Source organism: Toxotes jaculatrix, chromosome 12 (genome assembly GCF_017976425.1).
Source record: "Toxotes jaculatrix isolate fToxJac2 chromosome 12, fToxJac2.pri, whole genome shotgun sequence".
Classification (NCBI taxonomy): domain Eukaryota; kingdom Metazoa; phylum Chordata; class Actinopteri; family Toxotidae; genus Toxotes; species Toxotes jaculatrix.
This window is the reverse complement of record NC_054405.1, coordinates 13,846,589-13,863,677: the sequence shown is the minus strand read 5'-3', so window position 1 is coordinate 13,863,677 and position 17,089 is coordinate 13,846,589. Positions and strand designations below refer to the sequence as shown.

At 40.5% G+C, this 17,089-nt stretch overlaps 2 protein-coding genes across 4 annotated transcripts; both read left to right on the top strand.

Annotated features, from left to right (window-relative positions):
- The first annotated feature begins 887 nt into the window (after positions 1 to 887).
- On the top strand, positions 888 to 7,559 carry cct8 (chaperonin containing TCP1, subunit 8 (theta)). Of its 3 annotated transcripts, none has more exons than XM_041052237.1 (16): positions 888 to 1,039; positions 1,597 to 1,687; positions 1,815 to 1,894; positions 1,983 to 2,132; positions 2,228 to 2,408; positions 2,564 to 2,625; positions 2,716 to 2,853; positions 3,168 to 3,346; positions 3,664 to 3,730; positions 3,825 to 3,912; positions 4,021 to 4,136; positions 4,264 to 4,335; positions 4,491 to 4,655; positions 4,971 to 5,090; positions 5,819 to 5,946; positions 7,270 to 7,559. In XM_041052237.1, the coding sequence occupies exons 1-15, from the start codon at positions 980 to 982 to the stop codon at positions 5,924 to 5,926; spliced, it is 1,677 nt and encodes a 558-aa protein (XP_040908171.1). In that variant the 5' UTR covers positions 888 to 979; the 3' UTR covers positions 5,927 to 5,946; positions 7,270 to 7,559. The 3 variants fall into 3 exon arrangements, with proteins under 3 accessions (XP_040908171.1, XP_040908169.1, XP_040908172.1); XM_041052235.1 differs by having other exon boundaries at positions 5,819 to 5,950; XM_041052238.1 differs by lacking the exon at positions 5,819 to 5,946.
- Positions 7,560 to 8,807: 1,248 nt separating this feature from the next.
- Positions 8,808 to 16,343, top strand: rskrb (ribosomal protein S6 kinase related b). The gene is made up of 13 exons (XM_041051919.1): positions 8,808 to 8,837; positions 10,488 to 10,778; positions 10,867 to 10,950; positions 11,323 to 11,391; positions 12,025 to 12,094; positions 12,972 to 13,079; positions 13,593 to 13,633; positions 14,427 to 14,454; positions 14,760 to 14,849; positions 14,993 to 15,081; positions 15,431 to 15,541; positions 15,659 to 15,772; positions 15,904 to 16,343. The coding sequence occupies exons 1-13, from the start codon at positions 8,808 to 8,810 to the stop codon at positions 16,138 to 16,140; spliced, it is 1,362 nt and encodes a 453-aa protein (XP_040907853.1). The 3' UTR covers positions 16,141 to 16,343.
- Positions 16,344 to 17,089: the final 746 nt, after the last annotated feature.

Here is a 17,089-nt window from a genome sequence, read left to right as displayed (position 1 = left end):
TCGTTTCACTCTTGCTAAAATACCTACATTGCTTCAAAATGGTGAAAGTCAATGTTCTTGTAATACTTTTTTAAAAGCACAAACAGTTAATTATCAACAGTACTGCTAACACTGGGAATTGGGGAATAATGATAGACATTTTTAATTTATCAGACATTTTATGAACTAAACAATCAAAGGTTCTTAAAGAAAATAATCGGTGGTTGCAGCTTTTCAGTTCTCCTATGATGGAATAACACTACCTTGCCTGTTGTTTTCTGTGTGTTTGTGTTTATTGACATGAAAAAAAGAAAGCAACTTGATAATACACCTCTTTACAACAAATGACCACCATATAAACCCAAACAGTTACAATTTCAAAACTAGATTTTGACATGGGTTACCCTCTACAAGACCAGGGCCACAGGACGGAGAATGAAAGACCTGACATACTTCACATTGTTCTGCAGTGGTGCACATTTCTAAGAAGTCTGCAATTAATCCAATTATGTAGACCCAAATGAAATGTGGGGCCTGGGCAGTTTGTCAGCTCTGCCTAGTTGGTAATCCAGTCTTGACCTCAATTATCATCCAGTGATACATATTTTCTAACAGTATGACTAATTTCCATTCCACACAATGAGTACTTTAACATTTTATACTTTAACTTGTTGCATTTTGTAAAATAATACTTATTTCCTGTAATGAACATTTTACAATGTAGTATAACTGCACTGACTTGTAAGTAAATGATCTGGATACCTTTTGAATTACTGGCACATTTAGAAATGACCTATTGAGACAACAGTGCCCTCACGTGGTGTGTCATGGTCACAGCAGGTGAAACGCGAGTCGCTCAGTTTGTCCCTTATTGTTAGCCGGCATCAGTCACACGCCTCGCTGAAATCGCTCCTCCTCGGTCTCTCCGGCTTTGTACCCCGAGCTGAACCCACGCCGCGGCTACCTTCTCTAAGATCCCGGGGCTGCTAAACATCGGAAAATGGCCCTTCACGTTCCCAAAGCTCCGGGCTTTGCCCAAATGTTGAAAGACGGCGCCAAGGTGAGGTTAAAACAACGCGTTGGAGTATTTAGTTAGCTTTGAGTGAATGATTTTGAGCTAGCATGCTAGCTAGCGCTAGCACGTTCATTCGCAGTCATGTGGGAGAGTTCTAGAAGGCAGCCAGGCCGCTCGGTGTTACTGGACCCGTGGATGTTAGCATGGACTAAAGGCTGGTTTCTGCGCCTGTAACTGTGCTCTCTAACATTTAAACATGCTGTGTATGTAAGGCAGTGATAACTGACTGTGAGACAGCAGTCACACCCAGTTAGCGTTAAGCTAGCTGTCAGAGTTGAGGCTTTGATTGTCTCCTCACCTCACAGATGCTGATGCTTCCTGTTTTGGGATAGCTTACAGGCTTTCAGCTCATCTTACATCTGTCCCTGTTTAGCAGGTGGTTTCGTTAGTTAATTGTCCACACTCATTCCCTGACAAATCCATTAAAATCTTTTGATTGATTTGCTTTCCTCTGGTTATCAAGTTGAATACCAATAAGTATTTGTCTGACATGGACACTGATGAAATGTAATGCTGAGTTATTATTTTGTTGTCTGGTGCAGCACTATTCAGGGCTTGAAGAGGCAGTTTTTCGTAACATCAAAGCTTGCAAGGAGCTTGCTCAGACCACACGTACCGCCTATGGGCCAAATGGTAAGCACCTTCCCCCAGCTGTAAGATATATATTTGCATTAAGTATTTGTGGTTTGACCAGTTAAAATTTAAGTTGGAGAGATGGCAAAATCAGCTATGGCTAATCTGTGGCATTGTCATCTTTCAGGTATGAACAAAATGGTAATCAACCATTTGGAAAAGCTGTTTGTCACCAATGACGCCGCAACGATTCTCAGAGAGCTTGAGGTGAGGGAAATTTTTCTGCAATATAGTGCATAATTGAATGAGAGATACATGAGGGAATTTAACTGTTTTCTTGTTGATTGGTTTACAGGTGCAGCATCCAGCAGCCAAAATGATTGTGATGGCATCCCACATGCAAGAGCAGGAGGTCGGAGACGGCACAAACTTTGTCCTGGTGTTTGCTGGAGCTCTGCTGGAGCTGGCTGAAGAGCTGCTCAGGATGGGCCTGTCTGTGTCAGAGGTAAACAGCATGGTCTTTAGTAATATTATATGATTCAATAATGCTGTTTAGAGTTCATAGCAGTCTGCCTAAATGTAAATGCATCTTTGCTGCAGGTGATTGAAGGCTATGAGATGGCTTGTAAGAAGACTCTAGAGATCCTGGCAGACTGCGTATGTTCTTCAGCCAAGAACCTCCATGATGTTAAGGAGGCCACATCTCTGATCCGTACAGCAGTCATGAGTAAACAGTATGGCAATGAAGACTTCCTTGCCAACCTCATTGCAGAGGCCTGTGGTGAGTCAGTAATCCAGACTACCTAAACCAAACTAGGGCTGTCAACTGTCAAAGATAATTCACTTGATGGCAGCATTAACTTTGTATTTCTTTCACTTTCTTTTCTTCTTCTTCTTTCTTTTTCTTCTTCTTCTTCTAACTGGTTTGTGCTACAGTATCCATCTTCCCAGAGTCCAGCAATTTCAACGTTGACAGCGTCAGAGTATGCAAGATTTTGGTAAGTATCCTTGTCCATCGAATATATTTTGTGTGTGTGCGTGTGTGCGTGTGTTCTCTATCTCTAAGTTATTGTCTGTGTTGGTTTCAGGGCTGTGGTGTGACAGCATCCTCTATGCTTCATGGTATGGTTTTCAAGAAGGAGGCAGAGGGAGACATCACATCTGTAAAAGACGCAAAGGTCGCAGTCTTTTCCTGCCCCTTTGACTGCACGGTGACAGAGACCAAGGTAACAAATACAATAATGATTATCAGTCTTTGATTCTTGAACTGAAATCAATGAAATTTTATGATGTTGTTTCCCGATAATTTTGGTCAGTTTCACATTTGCGATAAAATGTTCACCATATGATCTGAATCTGTCTTACACAAGAATGAAAACACTAGTGGGATGTTTTTTCTAAAACTAATAGCAAAGTTATTAAAATGTTACACAAGCAAGAAGGGGTTTGTGGGGGTTTAGACAAAAAGAAGAAAATATGATATGGGGCCAATGTGAAATTTAAGTTATTGGTGCTAACTGTGGTCTTCTCTGTCTCATAGGGCACAGTGCTGATAAATAATGCACAAGAGCTCATGGACTTCAGTAAGGGAGAGGAGGACATGATGGAGGCTCAGGTGAAGGCCATCAAGGAGTCTGGGGCCAACGTGGTGGTAACTGGGGGGAAGGTGGCCGACATGGCGCTACACTATGCCAACAAGTACAACCTCATGGTGGTGAGGTAAGACTGAGAAGACCTCTGATAATCCCATTGGGTGTTAATTATCAAGTGATCAGAGCCAGATTCATCAGAATCTCTTCTTCAAAAAGCACATAGTTTGGATCTAATGGGCAGGAGAGGGATGGCATTGGCAGTGTTGTTGCAAAGTGACCTAATGGTATAATTCTACATCAATCTGTAATTTTATGATTACTGAAAGAAATTCTATGTCATGATCACAGTATTGTTAGTGTAATGGCACTGTAGAGTCTATGTGGTATTGTACTTTTGATCACGGTGCACTTCCCATCCTTAAATCCTCCTTTTGTGCCCATCAGGCTTAACTCCAAGTGGGACCTCAGGAGGTTATGCAAGACTTTAGGAGCTGTAGCACTGCCCAGGATGGTGAGTCTAGTCATGTTTGGTTCAAGTCAGATATTTGAACCATATCAAAACAGACCAGTATATAATGTATAATAATGCTTTTCTGCTCTCTTAGACTGCTCCAACTCCTGAGGAGATGGGTCACTGTGACAGTGTGTACCTGACAGAGGTTGGGGACACTCAGGTTGTTGTCTTCAAACACGGTAAATCACACTTTGTTATATTCTGAAGAGTCTTCATTTTAAAACTGATTTCTTTTGCTCCATGTGTCCAGACTTAATGTACTGTTTGGTCTTGATTGTTTCAAACAGAGAAAGAGGACAGTGCCATCTCAACGGTGGTGATCAGAGGCTCCACTGACAACCTGCTGGATGACATCGAGAGGGCTGTAGATGATGGGGTCAACACTTTCAAGGTTCTGGTCAGGGTAAGTCAGCACAACCACAGCAGTTTTTTATACTTAGACTTTGGTAATAAGAAATAAATGAAAGAATCTCTTAGAAAATATCATTATTTTGTTCACTGATTGTTTCTGTGCCATTCACTGTCTCTAGGACAAGCGACTGGTACCTGGAGCAGGAGCCACTGAGATTGAGCTGGCCAAACAAATCACCTCATATGGAGAGGTATGCTGATTTGAGTGCATTAGCTGAAGTGGACCAAGTTCAGACTAATGTCTCTCCTCTTGGTTTCATCCTTTTTTGTCTTTCCTGCATCACCAGCTGATAAACTGAAGAAACACAACGTGTTTTGTATTTTTTTCTCTTCTTCCTCTCTGCAGTCCTGCCCTGGTCTGGAGCAATATGCCATTAAAAAGTATGCAGAGGCTTTTGAGGCGCTGCCACGTGCACTGGCTGAGAACTCTGGTGTGAAGGGGAGCGAGCTCATCTCTAAACTGTACTCTGCGCATCATGAGGGAAACAAAAACATGGGCTTTGACATTGAGGTTTGTGTACAAAAGAATTCTTGTATGACTTGATTATGATTTATTTAACATATACATTGACTAGAAAATCCAGCACATATTAGACCTTTTAATTAATTCAACATGAATTTCAGTCAGCTTAATAGAAAAGAGGCAAAATTAACCAAAAGAGTAAATGGCTTCTGGTTCAGAGCCAATGTTGGCTTAGTCATAATTTTACATTTTGAAGCAGTAGCTTTCTTTGCTCTTCAGGTTTTGCGTTGCATTTGTTTTTGGATGTGATGAGCTGCATGTCTCCGTGTTTGAATCTGGTGGCTGACGTGATGTTGTCTTTAGGGAGAAGGCCCCGCTGTGAAGGACATGCTTGAAGGTGGCATTCTGGAGCCTTATCTGGTCAAGTACTGGGGCATCAAACTGGCCACCAATGCTGCCATCACAGTACTTAGAGTTGACCAGGTGTGTACACAAACCCACAAAATACTTACATGAGACACACAGATAATCACAAGCAGCCACAAAGTTAAAAAAAAAAAAACAACCTTTCTTTCATATTGCATATTGCTGAAATAGACAATGTACATTTGTTGGGGACTATTTGTAGCTGTGGATTAATATTTATTTTTTGTATGAGAGTGTGTTTACAGCAGCAGGACAGTGTATGAGGGACTGAGTATAAACTACAGTGTTCATGTTAATGTTAATAGAAATAACTTTCATTGTGCACTGACTACATAGGCAGAAGTTTTTGGTACAATCAGTACAATCACTGTTAAATTGAATAATTGAATAAATATCATGAGGGTTTATCTGTGGTGTGGATCAGATACAGATATGAAGCTGGTGTCAGTAAGATTTCTATTTTTACATTCAAGTGTCTTATTTACTTATTTATGATTCTTAACAAAAGATCTGAGCACAGTACATCGAATAAATGGTTTAGCCAGCTCTCTTTGGGCATAAGTCAGGTTTTCTGTTATCAGGAAGCTGGCTTCATAAGTCATGAGTTAAGGCAGGGATGTTTTCTGTTTTATAAATTGTTTATGTTCAGTTTTATTTTTGACTTTTTTTGATTTTCATTTTGATATAACATTAATGTTCTTATATTCAGCATGTTAGGTCTTCTTGTCTGAATTAGTAGCTCCAGATAGTTAACTTTAGTGTGTGTGAATATATATACGATCCAGATCATCATGGCTAAGGCTGCAGGGGGACCCAGGGCTCCCAAGCAGAGAGGCCATTGGGACAAGGACGGTTGGGAAGAAGAGCCTGATAATTTTGAAACTCACCATTAGAGGGCGCACACACACCCTCTGTCAGTAGGTCCTGGAATGTGTGTGTTTTTGACTCAGAAAACTCACAGGGATGCTCTCAAACACTCACGGGCCACTGAAGTTGTGAAATGTTTTGTTCTTTTGCCTGTCACCGCTAACACTGGGTGTGATACACTACTCAATGCAGAGACATTTTATATAGCTGATTAAATTCAGCCACTTCACAGGTGTTTTTGATACCAGGTGTGTCACTGACAGCAGACTAAACCCGCACTGAACACATACAGTATGGTGTGTTAGCATGCTGCATGCACTCATTAACTCTTTTCTATGCAGTGGACGTCCTCAGGTTGCATGTAATATAGTTTAACATAAAGGGAACGTGTAAATGAGCTGAGATGCAGGGTTCTGGTGGCTGAAGTGGTTTTGTTGTCTGAGGGGTATTTTCCTGGTAAGAGGTACTCCAATGACTGAAGCCGTTGTACTTCATCAGAAATCTGCTCTCTCTAGATCTCAGCCCACGCCCTCAGTTACCAGTAGAGCTTGAGATTATTAAAACCATTGTTATCCTTCCTAGATGATTACATTTCTAGTGAAAATTATGTGTGGCTCTACCAGAACCTACACTGCCTATCCTTTGTTATATTCTGGCTGCTAAGGTGCTCTGATTACCTTAAAAGTCTCAGATGTGTTTCCATTCTTTCAAGCTGCAGTAAATGCAAGGGTAATTTTTAGACTCATAACTTTGTCCTCGGGATCTAAATTTGGATAGATTTTGTGAAATGTACTTGAGGTGATGGGTATAGTCCAGCACTGAAAATAGAGGGATAGATATTTGATCTCTCTTTGGGAAGGCCATTTTCTCTACTTACTTACTTACTTATTTATTTATTTAATCAATCTTAAAAGCCTTCACTGCCTGTGCTACATAATTTTCTCTTTTGTAGCACATTTTTCTCTTAGAGCATCCCCATATGTGCTCATGAATATTTAATCATCATAAAAGGCCTTCCTCAGCATCTGTAAGGATTTAAATCACCTCTTTTACTTTGAAAATATAGTGAAAGTGCATGAGTTTAAGCAAAGAATTCTGGGCATGTGTTGGTTATTTCTATTTGATTGTGCCGTGGCAAACATTTCACATTAAATAGATTGAAAATGATTGCTAAACTGAGATGTTAATGAAGCCAGGTAATACTCACTGGTGTTGGATTTTTTTTCCCAATGCCCGCTACTGTCTGACATTTGTGATTTAGAGTCAAAGTTTGTAACCTGCTGCCCTGCCTCAGAGCCTACAACCTGCTGCTTGGATCTCAGTGCTTAGCCTGGAGGGATTAAATGACCGCTGTCTCTTCTCCTTTTAGATCATCATGGCCAAACCAGCAGGGGGACCCAAAGCTCCCCAGGGCAAGAAGGACTTTGACGAGGATGACTGAAATCGATGTTGTGCAGCGGATGCGCCTTTAACCCTGAAAGCTTTCTCACGGATTCACAAACCCTTTTCTACTTGTTTATTTAAAGCTGAGCAGTTTGGTTTATTTTGTAGAAATGACCATACATTGGTTCAAAAAATAATATGTGAGAGAAAAATGTGTGGATGGCACTGTTTGCTTTTTATGTTCATAGTCCCAAATAAAAGGCACTTGCGCTGTCATGTCCTGCTTTGCATTGTGTTTTTACTTTGTTGTGTCACTCCGCCATGTTCTGTAATTGCAATTCTTTATGTAGGTCGTTTGAATCAGTTCTTTGTGCATTCATGGGCATTGAATTTTTAATCTTATCCTTCTTTTTACGTTTCCTAGTTATTCAGTGTTTCCCACTGATTCCATATTAAGCTTTACCTTCCCTCCAAGCAGTGGCCGTTCTACATTGAATTACTCCCTGGGCGACACCCCCTCTGAGCGCCCCCCCAAAAAGAAAGAAAAGACATTTAACACAAACAGCCATGGTTTAACTTTATATTATAACAATCTCCAACATCCAACATTGCCAAAGCAATTTAGAAATTAAAGTTATCAGAAATTAAATAAATATACTCTATATACATAAAAGTGGCAAAAATATACACAATCACACATAACAACAGCAGAGAATAACAATAATATAAAATAAAAATATAATTTTATTTAGAATAATAAAAAAAAGAATAATATACAAATAAAATATAGAATAAATATTCTGAATCGCACAAATCCTTCATCACACAAATGAAAACACACTAAAGGAAATCTATAACACTATTTTTTTTTTTTTTTTTAATAATTCTGCTGATACCACAAACATGCATGAATTTACCCTTGATGTTGGGTTTTCACTTGACGTGTTGATGCAGCAGAAATTATGCATGCACTGGTTTATTTTTAGACTGAAGTGAACTGAACAATTGAATGTATGGAAAGGCCGATTGAAGATGTACTATGCGCCACAGAACGCATTAATATTTTTATTGATGCCTGCATTTAATTGTTCTCTGCAAACTATGAGACCCGACAAGCGAATGGCATTAAAGATAATAGAACAATGTCTCGTGTATTTGTTGAATTGTCTTGTGCGGGTCTGATTTACGGAGAGCAGCAGGGGGAGCTGAGCTCCACCAGGTTGCAGTCTCATTGGATGGCAAAGATGTGGGCGGATTTGCGCTGACGTTGCCCATACTCGGGATTAACTTGTTTTTATGTCGCCATATGCATCACATTTTGCACAAGATATCCCGATCACCTGCAGATTGTTGATACAGAGTGTAAGTTAGCTTCTTCGAGCCTTAAATTAGTCTGTGCGTTGTGCATGTGACTGTGTATAGGCTGCTGTATAGGCTGCTGTGGGGGCGCGCAGTACAATGTGAGCGCCTGGATGAGGAGCAGACGTCGCACTGAGGGTACAGTGCTGATGTCCTGTCACACTGATGGGGGCCGACGGCAGTAAAAACAGGAAGGTGAGTTGCGTGAGATTCCTGGTTGCTAAGGTGTGACGCACGTGAGGGGGGGGGGGGGGGGGTTCTTGTTTCCATGGCGATGATTTTGGGTGTCCGAAATCACCAGGACAGCAACGACGGAGCCAATCCAGAGCACCCCAGATTGTTTTAAAGGATTATTTTGTTTAGCAGTGTGTTCAACTAAAGTGTAATGAAATGAATTGCGTAGTCAATGATACATTTGTAATTAATCTTACACTTGATGATATTCCTAGTACTATGTTGTTAGTTTCCCGAAGTACTTGTAATCTCTACACTTTTATTTTGAAGACGAGATAGTCACGCTTCCGGTATTGACATCTAAAATCTATAGGCAGTTCAACACCTAATAACAAACAGTGTCCAAATTAAATCCAAACACAGGTCATCTCTGGTCAGTTCTCAGATGAAGGCCTATTGATGGCAGTTATTTCAGCTGAGTGACTATAGATGTGTCCATGTGTCCCTTAATTTGGCTCGGATGATAATAACATCCTACACGGTTGATTACACACATCTTGCTCCACAGAGCATCAGATCTGTTGTGCAGCACAGCGCCCAGGGGAAGAGCCGTTGTGTGACCTAGTGACTGCAGACTGGATGTACACTATGCACTATGTTTCTCTTCTTAAATCACATGTGAGAGCAGGAACAGTTAAATGAAACTAATCTGTTGCCCACTGAACTCCTCTGATGTACTTTAAGGGGTTTTACACAAGCTGAAGTTTTCATTTGCATCAAAGGTTTTTGCATAATTTTTCACAAATCTACTGCAGGTTGCAGTTGACAAGCAGTCGGATCGACATATGTGCTTTGTGTTTGTGAGAGTTTACATTTGCGTATATGAGTCTTTTGTGTTTGTGTTTTGAGTTGTACAATAACATAAGCTGGTGTAACTGTATTAGCACTCATTAGCTAATGAGAAAATTTACATCTGCCTTTAGGTCCAACCCTGAAACAAGTATAATAAATCTGTTTCATTCATAAAATTCTTGAAATAGTCAAATATGAAATCAAAAAACAAAACAGCAGCAACATATAGGGCTGTATCTCCACAGCTTATATAACTATGATGGTCCCCCATTGACCAGTGCTGGGCAGAAATGACCCCTGGATGAACCTAACTGCACGCACTTACAGTATATGTATTTGTCTAATTGCTTCAGTGGAGCCACAGAGTTGGAAACAGAGTTATTCCAACATCAGTGGAGCTTTGTTTGCACTCAACAGCTCTCCAGTGGGTTACTGTGAAGCAATGCTTAGGCAGCTTTCCCTGGTTACATAGTGAAAATAAACATATTTTCAAAAGGCTTCCCTTTGTCCCGCATGAATTATGCCACTTCTGTTTCTGGGCTATGAACTCCCAAAAGGTCAAGTAAAAAACATTTTCTTTTCTTTAGGCATTGCACACCAGCTTTGATAAGAGCTGATACTTGCACTTGCATAATACAGCCCCAACATTGTCAGACGAACAGTCCCTAGATTAACACTGGTTGTCAGTTTGAGACTCCATGAGTTGGCCCCTTGAAGATCTTGGTTGGAAATTCACAGTATGTTTTTTCAAATGTCTTCCCTATTAACCTGTGCCACAACTCCTTCTTGGTTCATCCTTCTGCCCCGTCTCTCCTACAGAGGCCCACTGAAGGGCAGGAGAATGAGCACTTCTCATCTGGATGGCGTGGTTTCCTCTCCAGTGTGGGTCTGTCTATCCCAGCAGGCCTCTGTCGCCTGGCCCCGCCTGCCCTGCGTCTTGGCCAGCGTCGAATGCTCCAAGGCAAGTCTCCCGACATCCCTGAGCACGTCCTGAGGTTGGCGGGAGTCGGCCCAGACAAGCTGAGAGCCGAGTGGAGCCTGCCGGGGTTCATTACCATGTTCCTGCCCGAATTCCCCCACAGAACTGTGCCTGGGCACGAACACTTTCAGGTAGAGCTCAGTCCCAACGTAGACACAAGTAGTATATAAGGCTTGATGTGATTGGTTAATGCATTACTTGTGTTTTTCACTCCACCAGGTGTTGGGTTACATCGCCAAAGGTTCTTTTGGACCCATTCTGAAGGTGAAAGACAAGGCCAAACAGAAAACATATGCTGTCAAAGTGAGTCTTCTGCCCAAATCTCACACTTTAAATATATTTATCTGAGTGGTGAACAGCCAGTTTATTAATTCATGAAAGTAGCATGTGCAAATACAGTAATATACAAAGTCACTATTTGAAGTTAAAGAAATACATACTGTAAAACATTTTTAAAGACTATAACCACGTCTATTAACCTGAAATTTCTCTTTAATTTTCAAAATTGCCCTCAAGTCAGGATTTCTCGTTTTAACTGGTCACGGAGGCCTTTAACATACACACTTGTTGTAGTAAACTATAACTGTGTAATAAATATAATCAATAATAAATATTTTTGTTTATGTCAAAATCATTACAGTCCTGCGTAGTCTCAGTGGTTTTGTCGGTCAACAGGTTATACCGAAATCAGAGATTCTGAGACTTGGGGTCTTGGAGCAGTCGAAAGAAGAAGTTATAGTCCAGGTAAGTACCAAGAACAGGCCTTGAAAATCATTGAGAGTTTGTAGATTTGAGAAAGAATAAAGTCTTGAAAATTTTTAGGCATTAATATATGTCTTTGAAAAAGACTTGATTTTGAAAATAGCAAACGCAGGATCCAAATTCATCAATTTTCCCTTTAAAGAAAAAAGGTAATGTAAAAGCATCGACACCTCTCTCTGTCTTTCTCACAAACACATTAAAACAGTTAAATAGAAATAACCTCTGCAGTCAAAGTAGGTGAAAAAGGACATAAAATAAGTCTTTATGCATATGATGTATTATACATCTCTAATTAATTGTCTAGATTATCTATATTCCTTGATAGAATATTTTCAGCTACAGTATAAATTAAATGTGAGTAAGACTAAAGCTTATATTGCAAATAGAGTTGCACCTTGCTGGACATGTTGTGGGATATGCTCCTATTGGTCTGAGGAAGTGATGTTTATTTCCTTTCCTCAAAAACTATGTTATGTCTGATTTTAATCAGTTTTGTGACAGATTTCAAGACCAAAAGTTACTAAACTTGAGTGAAGTCGGATTTCAGAAAACTAGTTGGAACCAGTGAAGAAATAAAAAAGATTTTCCAGGCTGACCTTTGACCTTTGCCTGCAGCGTCAGGTTCGCCACCCATTTGTCCATGACCTCCAGGACTGCTGGCAGACACAGCGCCACCTCTACATTAGTGAGTCAGCCAGAGACCAGTGACCCAGTCCAACCCAGATCCACTATCCAAAACCCCTCACTCCACCTTTTTCCACCTCAACACGTATAGTCTAGTCCAGGACCTACCCACAATCCCCAACCCAACACCTAGAACACAATGAGCAAAATACAAAGAGCTTCCTGTCAAGTTTTTTAATTCTGGGTGTTTTGCTTGTACAGCACCTAGAAACACAAACTTTACCAAACCCCAACAACCCCACAACCCCAAACTACCACTGCCTGTGCATCCTGTAGCTGCTTTACCCTCTTTTCTTCTCCTCCAGAGCATTTACCCTTTTTTTCCAGATCAGTCACTGACTCAGAAAGTGTGACCCAGTTTGTTTTGCTTCCCCACCCCCTGTGAAAAGAGAGTGTGTTAGCCTGGGGACCAGATGTTGAATGCTGCTGCAGCTCAACATGAATACATGTGTCACATTCAAAAGAAGGGACGCCCCTGCTTGCTTAAACAGTGAATCATCACTGAATGGCATCTTTTAAGTCATAAACATGGATATGGAGCGTAAGAGTTGCTGAACATTTTCCTTTCTTCTCATTAGATCCATTATTCCGGACACACACATACACTTCTTCACAACCCACTTTGTATCTTTATTTTATTGAAATTGTGTGCTTGGCAGAAACAAACTAAAACTAAGCTAAGAACAAACTACAGCAAATCTCCTGTGTTTGGTTTGTAAAGTAAAAAAAGTTCTACACTGTCCTCTCTTCCAGGTTACACTCTTTTTTCCTAATTTCTATCAACAGTGTGTGTTCCACATCCCGCTGACCTTCCCTACCCCTCTGCACCTCACATCACATGACGGAGACATGTTTTAATGCTGTCTCTACTCCCGCAGTGTGTGACTACTGCAGCACAGGAGACCTGTACACTTATTGGCAGATGAGTGGTCAGTTCAAAGAGGACACAGTACGAGTGTTTGCAGCAGAGTTGGGATGTGCGCTTGGTAAGTACGCTCTGGAGTGTGGGTTAGAGCTGCATTCACTTATAACTTAACCCGACAGAGATACTGTGAAATGACCACGAGAGATTTTCCACCAGCACTGTGATGCTTAATGGCTTTGTTCAATAAAGACACAGAAGCTCATAATTATTTGTGTGTTATTATCTTAAGCACATTGTGTTTGTCTGTACTTGTTACTTAGATGAAAATCAAGCCACATTTAAAGGAGAAAACCTGGTGATTCCAAAGGGTTCACATACTTTTTCTTGCCCCTGTGTTATACACGTAACCTTTCTCCTCAAATAAGAATTAGATCAGACTTGTCTACATGAAAGTTTCCATAGTTATTTAATTGTAAGTGATTATAAGAGGATGTCTAATTAAAATGAGATGAGATCTCAAAGGATCTCCCTCAGAAACAAGGCAGTGCCAAGGTTTTTAATATGCCAGCAGGAAGACAGAGTGATGGATTCGAAACGTATTTACAAGCTTTATATTATTGTTTTTCTTTCACAGGCTTTCTGCATGACATCGGGATCATCCACAGAGATGTGAAGGTAAGAGAGGGAGATACAAAATGCGAACAAATGTAATTCTATTTAATAAAGGGTTTAGATAATATCTGTTCTTAGTTAAATAATAGAGCAGTTTTCATTTCTGTCTTGTCAAACAATTGGGCCACCCAACATGAGACTATAAGACACCGCTATATATCAAAGATAAAAAATTAAACAAGACATCATCCCATTAACACAGACACAAAAGCAAACACAAAACATCAATGATGTAACATGACGTACACACATCTGCATAGTTTCAGGTGTTTATGTAGCAAAAGACAGAAAAGAAATGTTACAAGCCTGAAGTTAATCCCCGTAAAAGGCTTTTTCCCTCGTCTCCCCGTTTTTCTAACTGCCCTACTTACATGCTCCACATGTGACCAGCCAACTCAGCAGTCTTTGTGCAGCAGCCATGTGTTTAAAAACATCTATATCAGGTTTTATCTGACTAAACAATATTTTTGCTTGGTTCCCAGTGAAAACCTCTACAGACCGAATGCTTTATATTTTGCAGATTTTAGACAGTGATCTTAAGGTTGTGATTTTTTAACCAGTTCAGTTACTGGTTATATTCATTCATTATCATAAAATACTGTATGACTTTCCTCATTTAAACTATTAAGATGTCAAACTATGTGTATGGGATAAAAATTCACTTGTAATTTAATAATAAGAAAAAGAAATCTAAGGCTCAAGAAAATCAGATTATTTTATTTGATAAAGTTAATTGAATTAATAGAGGAGTGAACATGGATTTGTGTCTAATTCAGTCTTTTTGGTACCTTTGTAGATGGAGAATATCTTGCTGACAGACAATGGTGAGTAAAAACTTGTCACCAGCAGAGAGCAGCATAGCTCTGGCATGCAAGAGTAGCACAGTACCTTCCAGAGAACATCCTGACTGTGCACAGCTGTCAGTCAATACACATTAATGCAAACAGTACATCTGTTAGTGCTGAGCAGGAACAGCCTTTGTATCCAATTACATTCACTAAGGAGATCAGATTATGATGGGAATATTTAAGTATTCTACATCAGTTGTAACTGCATCAATAAGAAGAATCTGGGTTTGGGGCCTTGTGTCACGTACTCATAATGATGTAGAGAAACTGGTCTGTTCCAGGACACCTCCGCTTAGCTGACTTTGGTTTGTCCCGTCGCCTGGAGAGAGGAGGACGAGCCTTCACCATTTGTGGAACAATCCAATATATGGGTGGGAAATATGTAGATAATTCCTGCCACAGCTGCAAATCACTTGGTGCATTTTTTACATATTGTACTAAAAGTTATTAAATTAATGTAAAAAAAAATATATAGTATGTCCAGTGCTGTGAACATGCTCTGTCTGCTCTGCAGCCCCAGAGGTTCTGAGTGGCGGACCCTATAACCATGCAGCTGATTGGTGGTCACTGGGAATTCTGCTTTTCTCATTGGTTACTGGGAAGGTGAGCATCCTGTTGCCAGTAGGCTCAGTATGCCTTGCATGATAAGCTGATATGACTCACAATTACTCTTCCAGTCACATAGCTGAGCCTAAATTTTGCTGTGAAAAGAAGACTGTGTAAGATACATTTTATGCTTGTTTCATGAAGTAATTTTACACATTTCTTTTCATTCCAGTGTGTAAGTTCTGAAAAAACGGGACAACACTCCAAAATGAATGATCTTAATTTAAAGGACTGAAATTTGTTTCTTTTATTATGCTTTGTCACGAAAAAGAGTAAAATCTGTCAAATTTTTAAAAATTGAGACACCCTAAATTATTTTTCTTCATGTTCCTCCGACTCTCCTCAGTTCCCTGTGCCTCCAGAACCAGACCACTGCAGCATGCTGAGGAAAGTGAGGGGTTTTCCCTATGAAATGCCACTTAGCTTCAGCCCCCCATTTGCCTTGCTAATAACTGAGGTAATTACACAAAGTGTAACTTTAAATTTAAACTTTGACTATTTGAGTAGATGCACCAGCATCTAGGTTTGTCTAGTCTGACATCATATCATGGCCTACATCCATTTGTCTGTCCAGCTTTTGTGCAAGACTCCTTCCCGCCGCCTGAGGACCCTCGATCGTTTCAAACGGCAGACCTTCTTCCATGGAACAACTTTTGATCTCGCCCTGCTGCAGCGGCAGCCTGTGGAGGTAACTGATGAATGCCTGGATGTTGTCAGTTTGGTTGTTCCCTCATTTAGTTCAAACATGAATCAGATTGTTGAAGAAATGTTCAGTCTGCAAGCAAAGTGAAATGATTTTGCCTCATCATTACTGTCCAGGTGATTCTGGAGCTGAGAGAGAGACCAGACCGAGCCGCCAAAGCTCGACGAGGACTCACTTTGTCTCTGCAGCCTCTTAAGGGCTTTGACTATGATGCACTACTCAGCCCCCCAGCCACACCAGACACACAGCTGGATGCCGAAAAACAAACCCACACAACTGCACCCTTTCCCGGCCCAGCACTCCCTCTGCTGTCTCCTCAGGAAAAAGGTCCACGCAGAGAAGTATTTGTGTGACGGACTTTGCGTTTACTGTATGATTACTTACACGCTAAAGGTAAAGGCCTACATAAATGTACTTCTGCACACTTTTTCACCCTTACACACAGGTGTTGTGCACCTTGTAATGTCTTATTTAGCAAAAGCCAAATTATCCAATTATGACTTAATTGGATCTATAGTTTAGAAGGGAATGATTCAGCTGAGTAAAAAAACACCACTTCCCCACTTGTATTGGCAACTTTTATCTTTTTTTTGCGATGTACTGAGCACTGTTTTTTTCTTTCTCTTTTTTTTTTTACCTGTTTGCCTTTTCCTTTTCCATTGAGCACCTTTTCAAGCCCACCGTGTTTGCTCAACAGTTGTGCAAAAAGATTGCGCTATTGTCCATCTACTTCCAGTTTTCCGGTGACTGGTCATGGTTGCCCTGTTAGTACATAATGTTCCACTGCTATCAGATTCACCCCACATGGAAAAGTCATGCTGGTTGAAGACAATGGTCCGAATTTCTTTTCTTTTCTTTTTCCTTTTCACAATGAGTTATATGTAGTTAAGCAGACATCCAAGCAAAACCCTACAACAAAGTGAGTGTATTTCTGAGCTTCTGCCTTTGTTTTCATGTTGCATGATTATGAAAGCGTTTTGGCAGAAGTCGGCAGAACTTGCCTCATTCTCTGAGTGATTATGATCTTTAGTTTAAAACCTACTCTCTACCTTTTATTCTCGCTGTGATACAACCTTTCCCAAGCTTGACCTTTACAGCCAACATTCTGTTGCAGCAGAAACGTCTCTTCTCCTGTAGCTACTATGTAAAAATCATGCAAGCATCACAACATCAGATCGAGATGTGTACGCCTTCAACGTCAACTTTATGGTTTATAACCTGCGACTCAGGGGAGCACTCACTGGTTTTCCCAAGTCAGCCTTGATTTTGACTTCAAGATGGCACCCAGCTGTACAGATCTGA

Bases quoted from the DNA above. Each gene is read 5' to 3' on its own strand.
- rskrb (XM_041051919.1), top strand. From the start codon at position 8,808: ATGGGGGCCGACGGCAGTAAAAACAGGAAG. The intron at 8,838-10,487 runs GTGAGTTGCGTG...TCTCTCCTACAG, and splicing joins ACGGCAGTAAAAACAGGAAG to AGGCCCACTGAAGGGCAGGA. The intron at 15,773-15,903 runs GTAACTGATGAA...ATTACTGTCCAG, and splicing joins TGCAGCGGCAGCCTGTGGAG to GTGATTCTGGAGCTGAGAGA.
- cct8 (XM_041052237.1), top strand. From the start codon at position 980: ATGGCCCTTCACGTTCCCAAAGCTCCGGGCTTTGCCCAAATGTTGAAA. The intron at 2,133-2,227 runs GTAAACAGCATG...TCTTTGCTGCAG, and splicing joins TGGGCCTGTCTGTGTCAGAG to GTGATTGAAGGCTATGAGAT. The intron at 3,913-4,020 runs GTAAATCACACT...TGTTTCAAACAG, and splicing joins GGTTGTTGTCTTCAAACACG to AGAAAGAGGACAGTGCCATC.